The sequence below is a fragment of the Belonocnema kinseyi genome, chromosome 9 (genome assembly GCF_010883055.1).
Source record: "Belonocnema kinseyi isolate 2016_QV_RU_SX_M_011 chromosome 9, B_treatae_v1, whole genome shotgun sequence".
NCBI lineage: Eukaryota > Metazoa > Arthropoda > Insecta > Hymenoptera > Cynipidae > Belonocnema > Belonocnema kinseyi.
The window spans coordinates 37,418,533-37,427,121 of NC_046665.1; the positions used below are offsets into that span (position 1 = coordinate 37,418,533).

Genomic DNA, 8,589 nt, shown 5'->3' on the forward strand with positions numbered 1-8,589 from the left:
ATACTTTCCTTATTTCCTTGATACTAATTTTATTTATTCAGATGAATTCTTAATGTTAAATAAAACAGGTTGTGAAGTACATCTCGAATACTTTATTTTCAGAAGAAAATTAAGTGGTCTACTAATATACAGGTACGCGAAAAGACAATAATGAAACGTAATTCTATTTTTTTTAGGATAATTCTCATATTACAATATTTGACGTACTCAAAGAAAAAGAGGGTCCATCCCGTAATGCATTTTGAAAGGTTTTTACTCGAACTTCACTGAAAGAAATGAATGGCTGGTATAATCATATTGCGCGTTAGATTAGCCATCGATATGTCTATTCCAGCCATACAGATTGCTGATCTAACCCGCAATATAACTGTATCAGAAATTCATTTCTTTCAGTGTTCTTCCCCTGAGATAAAGGGTTTAACTCGAACTTCTTCCTCTGAAATAAAAGCTTTCAATTTTCACTATCCATGATAGAACCTTTTGATATATGCAAGTGCATGTGTCGACATAGAATCTGCTATTTGGACATGCCGAATTTATTATCATGTTTTGAAAATATGGATATAGAAAATATAGTCAAACTTAGTGTGAATAGTGTTATACGCCACCTTCTACACAAAAACGTCTTGTTTTTTGGAACTGTAAAGTACAGTTTTGTCATATATAATTATAGTATATATAAAATACAAATTCACTATAATATCAACAAAACAATGGAAATATAGTCCAGCAGACCAAAAAAGTCACCACAAAGTTAACTAGAGTTGTGATTAATTATGTCCTTACTATTCTGGTTTAAATAACCAGAACTTCGGTTGACTGATAATTAGAATTAATAGTAAGAACATATTTAGACAAAATTTTAGTTAACAACTTAGCCAGGCTTTTATTTGGTAAGACACGCGCTCGAAGGGTATACAATCATACACTGAGAAAAAAATGCTATATAAGCAATAAGCTTTCACTCAAAAGCAGCTCTTTTATTGATTTCAATGATTATTCAGTGAAACAATAAGGTTTCATTCCAATTCTACAGTTATACTATGAATACTGCGTTATATTCTTAATAAATTCTTAATCATCTTAATCAATTAATTAAGATCTGTCTTTAAATGAGGGCTATTGATTTAAAACCTGTTTTTTTCTCAGTATAATATGTACAATTGAGTGTTGATTAATATAAGTTTTGAATGAACATACCAAAATAACAGAAGTTAAGAAACTATAAAGTTAAATTTATTTTATTATGTCATATATTTAAGAAGCGCTTGATGGTTTAAACATTAAGTAACTTTTTAGGAATGATCGTTCTAAAAATTACCACCGAAACATACATCTTAGAAGCAAATCGAATGACAGGTAATTTTTTTTTTTATTTCTGTACTTGATTTTAAGTCTAAATACTTATATATAAATATGCACAGGAAATATAAAATAATTAATAGGCTTAAAAACAGATATAATTTTTTCAACGTTTTTTTTTATTAATTATATGATTTAGTTATGAAAAGTTTTAATTTCTATAGTATTTATCAGCCACACTTTCCTGAATAAAAATTATAACTTTATGAAACTTCAGATTATAAGAATTAATTATCTGTTTTAGCGAGAAGATAATTTCTCGTAGTCAACTGAAGGATCACAGTTCATTACAACATATCCATAAAGAAGGATACTCTAAACTAAGATCGTCTAAGAACCGATTTTACCCTGGAGAAAGAAAACTATATGTATCTGATTATTTTTTCTCTCGGTAAGATATTCAAACAAAAATGACAGAGATTAATATTTTGAATTTTTAAAACATCTAATTTAAAAAAATTCTACCCATGATTTTTATTCAGTTCTAGAGACTCTTGTTACTAAATTTAATGATTGTGAAAATCCCTTATCTGATAAATTTTTTTTATAAATTACTCGTTTAAATACGCTTCACATGTTATTAAGCAGAAATTACAATAAATTAAGATTTGTCATTTCTCTAACAGCTTTCTATACTATATGCGTATTATTGTTTTTAAATTAATATCTTTCAGCTCAAATAGAGGTGAAACATTTGATCGTGAATATCGAGAAAGATCTCGCGAACTTCGTGAAAGAAACCGATCTCAAGAAAGTCGGGAAACACAAAGATCCAGAGAGGGAAGAAAAGTTCCTTCAGTTGTAGCACATTTTATAGAACCCATGCCTGTCCCCGTTTATTATGGGGTAAGAAAATGTTTAAATGCCATATTATCAGTATAATAGTTATGTATTTAAAAATAATTAATTGTTTTATTTTTTGTAGAATTTACCTCCAAGGTTAGTTATGACAGGACCAATAATGAAAATTCATGGATCATTACTTAGACCCAGATTTCCAATTGTACCGAGAGTACAGTTTCCAACACGATTTATGTCTGGAAATGTGTTTGCTCCTTGGATACGTCCAAATCCAGGTAAGAAATGTTCTTTGATTTTTTTAAAAACTTTTATCAAGTATTTTGTATGACCATGCTTATTTTTAATTTTTAATTTAGTTTTATTCTTCATAATTTCGAGTTCAAGAATGAGCATGGTTAAACGAATTGATTAAGTCAAGGCAAATATTCCCATTGTTAATTGTAAGTAATTTTGTAAGGGAACTGAAGGCGAAATCTAGAAAACAAAGTTTTAGCCCAAAATTGTTTATTCAATGATTCTTGTTTAAATTTGTATGTTTTTGCTTTCTCTTTGGGTGAAAGTAGCACTTCTTAGCCAATCCTAATTTTGTAGGGCTCATTTTATTCTTTGAAAGATTACAAATCTCTTTGGTACGTTTTCATATCATCGTTATTATCGCCTTGTCTTCCTCGCTTCGCTTTGCCTCTTCCATTCTACATTCCTTTTCCTCCTTCATTCCCTTCTTCTCCATCTTACCCTGCACTCATGCTACTGCCCTTTTGCCCCCCCCCCCTTTCTTGCATCAATACCTCCATACTTATCCTACTCCTTTCCATTTCCTCCAACCAGAGTTCCAATATTGCATCCCCCTTCCCGCACAGTTCACACATCCTCTTTTGCCTAGAGAGCCAAAACCTATAAAGTCCTCCATGCACCTGCACCTCATCCTCGTTATAAGCCTCTGACTTCCTTTTACTAACACTCCCTGAACCAGCTTACTTCTCCCTTACTTTACATACCTCTCTTGTATCCTATTAACCTCCTCATTTTCATTCCGTCCCCACTTACCTGACATTTTTAAAGAATCTTTGAAGAAATAAAATGAGCCAGGAAACATTAGATTTAAATAAGAAATGCAACTCTAGCCTAAAAAGAATGCGAAAATATAAAACACTAAATAAATATTTTTAAATAAAAATTTTAACCTGAAACCTTTTTCTCTAAAGTTCACCTTCGGTTCCCTCCAAAATTAGTTTAAATTAAAAATGAGAATATATTATTATATATAAAATCTGAAATAATTGGAAATGTATAACTGAAAAGCATAAAACCAGCCACAATATTCAATTTGTTGGTATTTCACTATGATCTCCAGTTAAGTTTTACTTTTAGATGATGTTTTCAAATAAATTATACTGACATTATTTTCATTACTGTTTGGTAACTTTTCCTACGAATAATTAGTTAAGATTAAATAATTGGTCAATCAGTGAAATTTGACTTATTTAGTTTTAGGAATTGAAGTATTATTTTACTATTTTATTCAACTGTTTTTTACAGGTTTCAGCCGGATGTTTTGATTAGTTTAGTTACCCGCTGATCAAATGTTGAAGTCAGGTACATAAGTCCAATCTCACTCAAACTGGGAAAATCGAGAAAAACTGTTTGCCCGAAGAACTGATATCGAATAAAATTTTGAATAATTAAGATACGCTATTTGGGTAAAAATAATGTGCTTTTTCATATTTTGCAATAAAATATTAATTTTTTAAGCAATTTCTATTAGAAAATGGACTTGCAATGTTTTACTACTCGCAGAAATTCAAAAATACAAGGCAAAAAGAACCCAAAGTCACTTGTGGATTTCCGATCGGAGTTTTAGAGCTATTTTACAAGTCTAAAACATACTTAAGGGCAAGTAATTCTTTTCGATCATAAATTCGCTCCAAACTCGGTCAAATTTACAAAGCGAAAAAAACATCAAAGTTCTTTTTTATTTGTATGCTGATGACGTATTATATGCCTTATACAAATTTTAGGACACGCAAAATTCTTTGCGTATCCGTTTATGTTGTATTTTTCACTTTTTCGACTTTCCTCTCTTATAAATAATCGCTCTTTGGAATAAACATGAATAATTAATCATTTTATTAACACAGGCGCAACCCAGTGGGCACAAAATTTGGCGACGTCTACGACATCTTTACGTCAATTTTACGACATCCTATGTCCGTGTCGTTACGGTATCTTTACGATATCGTAAAGACACCTTTACGACATGGACATAGGATATCGTGAAGTTGTCGTAAAAATATCTTAACAATGTCGTAGAGACGTCGCCAAATGTTGTGCCCACTGGGAGATTTCTCTTGCGAACCCAACGACACCAAAAACTAATTTTTCATAAAAATGTCAATTGTGTATCTTTTTTCTTTTGGCGGCAGCTCTAGGGAGAGTTCTGACATGTTTCCCTCTCCAATGGTTAAACTGCGGCTGTACCAGCACCCAAGGTCGTAGCCAGAAAAATTTGTAGAGGTGGGAGGGGGTACGCAGCAGGAAAAAAGAGGGGAGGGTGTATACAGCGGCACACCGCATAGTATATGTATATTATGTACAAGTTTTAAAAATTACAGGGTTGGGGCAAGCACCCATAGCCCCCCCCCCCCCGCCTGCGGCCTTGTTGGAACCTTGAAATTTTCCTGAGGCGCGAAACTTTCGAAATGTGTTATTCTACATTCTTTTGATTGCGAGAGTTTTGGAGTATATGTGTTTGAAAATAAATATTATTAATTTTTGAATATTTGACAATATTTTAATAATGGGTGTTGTCTCTATTCCGAAAATCATGCCAACTCAAACCAATCAAATTCAATAATATGTATCAGTTTCGGTACAATGGCACCCAAATTATAATTGGAGTACTTCATGTTTCAACTCTCCCTTCAGAATCTCTACTTGTATATACTACGTGCATATATAATTTGTTTTATGTTAATATGATTTAAAGTAAAAATTTTGTATATTATCTATAGGATTAATGCCGATTCAGTCTGTTCATATAGGTCACAAACACATACATACTATTGAATTTAACTGTTTTATAATAATTAAGATAATTTCTTAAATTTTGCTCAGTCTTACACAGAAACTTTTTATTAATTTTTTAATCAAATGCGTATCTTAATTTATAAGTTGAACTTTTTATCCTGAAATGTAATTTATCATAAATAAAGAGGTTAAAAATGATTTTCGTTTGAGTATTGATTCGCCTTCCTTATTTTTGAATCGTTATACAACACCCACGTATGTAAACTCCCATTATCCAGAATTTATTTGTGACTGTTAATTGTAATAATTTGAAGTACGTTTTTTGATTCTGAACCTTTCTTTAAAATACGTCGGTTCATCTTATAAGGTGAAATTTGAAAAGAATATTGCTGAAATAGTAAAAATATTTTAGAATTTTTCTCATTTAATGGTAAGCAGTTGGGCTTGAAAACAGGGGCAACTCCAGATTCGAAGGATGATCTAAGTGCACAAGGAAGTATACTAAACTCTAGCAAATAGAACATAAATAATTCTCTTATCAACTTCTCCAAATAGGACGGAAGGTCCCTGGAACGTTTCGCGGGCAATTAGTGCAAGGGTCTCCACAATCTAAAAGTGAAGTGTGACCCAGGATCGCTCGGCCTTTTTCAAGATCTACAAATTTTTTCAACGGGAAACTAAGAGAAAATTTATGACTCATTTGAAAAAAATCCCTGTTGGAAGGGTTCGGAGAACCCTTTATTTCTGTTCATTTATTTCTGGTCATATTTCTGGTCATTTGATACTACTTTAAAGTACATTGAAAGTTTCAAGGTCAAAACTGCTTAAATTGTTTTAAATAAGACTTTCGCAACTGACGAGGATAAATTCTTTGCATTGGTACTAATAGATTGTAAAAATTGTAATTGATTTATTTGTTGTATATCTATTAGAAATAAGAATTTAGTCAATTATTTATGTCCATTTAACAATTGTTTAAACTTTTACTATTGATAAATTTGTTATGGATTTAAAAATTAATTCTGATTTTAATATTAGGTAATAAAAGCCCAAGGACGGGTGAATTCCTTGCTACTTTTTAATTTAATTTGAAAATTAAATTTTGAATTATTTATTAACAAAACAATTTTTAGGGAATTTAAATTGTGAGTATAAAAAATTACAATTGCATTGAATATTGTATTTAACAATAATTTAGTAACGAAAACTAAACATTCACTATTTTATTTCATAATTCTCAATTTTAGCTTGAAGTTTCGAACAGACATGAGGGTCTCAAGTTTAAGGGTTGCCAGCGGCAAAAAGTAAGGTAAAGGATTTTGGCAGTTCTGGGTAAAAACAGAGTAGATTCGACCTATTGGCCTGGGATCGCTAGTAGACACAGGATCTATCTTTGGAGACCCCTGAATCAGTGTGTGCACATTTTTCTTCAAAATTTCAGTTTAATTGAAAACTATTCTATAACTACTACAATCAATAAAAAATTTTTAAGTAAAATATGAATTTTACACAGTCCGGCCGTCCGTCCGTAAACACGATAACTTTCGAAAAAATGAACGTATCACATCCATCTTTGGCACACTTTTTCTAGGTCCTAAAAGAAAGGACGAGTTCGTTAACCGGCCATTTTTGATAAAAATTCAAAAAGTGAGCGCATTTTGAAAATTTTTGAGACCACTTTTTTCTGAATTTGAAAATTCTATGTACGGATATTTATAGTACTGAAAAGAACAAACAATTTATCCTAATGACTTTTTTCGATAAAAAGAAAATTCTCAGAGTTATAGCGTTTTCAAAATTTTTCAATCAACCGAAAATCAAAATTTAAAGCCGAAAAACGCACGATATGAAAAAAAGTCAAGAGAAGAAAAACCTTTCTTTTCAAAATCCCTACAAGATTATTAAAACAAATTTTTGGATTTTCTTCAAAAATCGAAAATTCTAATTTTGATTGCACAAAAAATAATGGAAAATAAAAAATTCCATTTTGTGGACAAACTATGTAGGATACAAAAAAAGATGAATTAACAAAAATCGTTATCCCAAAAAAGATCTACAATTTCGTTAAGAATCACTTCTTGTTAGGACGCGTACTTTTTGTTTTATTCGTGAAAAATAACGTTGAAAAAAGTAAGATAAAAAAAATGGGTGGAAAAACGACGAAAGTTACGAGAAAAAAATCCAACAAAACCTGTTTACAAATGTCTGTCGGAAAACGAGCGCGTAGCGCGAGTCATGATGAGAATGTGTACGTCAAAGCCTATAGAGCTTTGAGAAACTTAACCTTTGACTATACTTCATTAAGTAGACAATTCAGAATATGAAGACGTATATAATTACTGCCATCTAAAAGAGATCTTTTTGATAAGATTGTTTCAAGCATTCCAAATTAAACTTAAACTTAAACGGGATTATTTGTATATTAAATTAGACACTACCTGAAATAAATTATTTTGGTGAATAAAAACCAAACTAGTTACATCACGAAAGCATCGTAAAAAATGATAAAATTTTAAAAATTTAAGTTTTAGATCAGGATGAAACTGGTATTTTACTTCAATTAAATTAAATTTTTTCATCATAGTTATTAAGAAACGCTTAAGAAGAGAAGCAGTACTTGTAAAACGTCCGAAAATTACAAAAATTGAAATAATACGCTTAATGGGGGTCCAGTGCAGCAAGTACATTGTATTAAATTGTATTATTATAATAATCACAATAATTCTTCATTATTATAATCAATGATTCTATTTTTAATCATTTATAATTAATTTTTATAATAGTTAAAATAATAAAAACGTTACTTTAGCAGACTTTATACAATTACTGCAAATGATTTAAAATAAGTTCAGTAATAAAAAACACACAAGAAAATTTGTATACGTTCTTCGTTATTTCCAAAATCGGCCGTGTGCATACTACGGAATTATAATTCTACAAATATGTTGCAAAGCACTTACAATTTTTTAATAGCACGCTTTTCCAGTTTTTTATATTCTTTATAGATATAAGTGACATGTTTCTGATTTTCATTTTAGCTTTATGCGATTATTTATAAGACTGTTTTCGAGTTTTTCTGCAATTCGCACATGCAGCGTTTAACACGGTTTAATCTCCCACCTAACTTCCTTTTAAGAATGGAGGGTACTTTACGAATCTCTACGGGCATTTGATTGGTTCACTTTTTTTTAGTTGCGCGTGGCGAGACCATAGCTTCTTGGATCATGGTCGCGCCCAATGGTCAGCGCATGGGTTTATATCAGGCTGGGTCGACTACCATGGGTTGGTTTGATCACTTATTGTAATGAGCGGATATAATTCGCATTCTCGCTGCTAGGAACAGCACAGTCAGTGACGCAAATTCGCGGTTTCAGTTTGAATAAAAAGAAACTCAAATTT

At 31.0% G+C, this 8,589-nt stretch overlaps 1 protein-coding gene across 2 annotated transcripts in view; it reads left to right on the top strand.

Annotated features, from left to right (window-relative positions):
- Positions 1–3,893, top strand: part of LOC117180058 — a 45,017-nt gene extending 41,124 nt beyond the window's left edge. The window contains exons 8-12 of one of the 2 annotated variants that reach the window (XM_033372371.1): positions 1,300–1,359; positions 1,607–1,753; positions 2,037–2,208; positions 2,288–2,438; positions 3,703–3,893. Coding sequence is in view for 1 of the 2 variants with exons in the window: in XM_033372370.1 (XP_033228261.1) it covers positions 1,607–1,627 (21 nt within the window). In the remaining variant the exon portion in view is untranslated. The remainder of the gene's footprint in view (positions 1–1,299; positions 1,360–1,606; positions 1,754–2,036; positions 2,209–2,287; positions 2,439–3,702) is intronic. The other variant, XM_033372370.1, reaches the window with a different exon arrangement.
- The last annotated feature ends 4,696 nt before the right edge of the window (positions 3,894–8,589 follow it).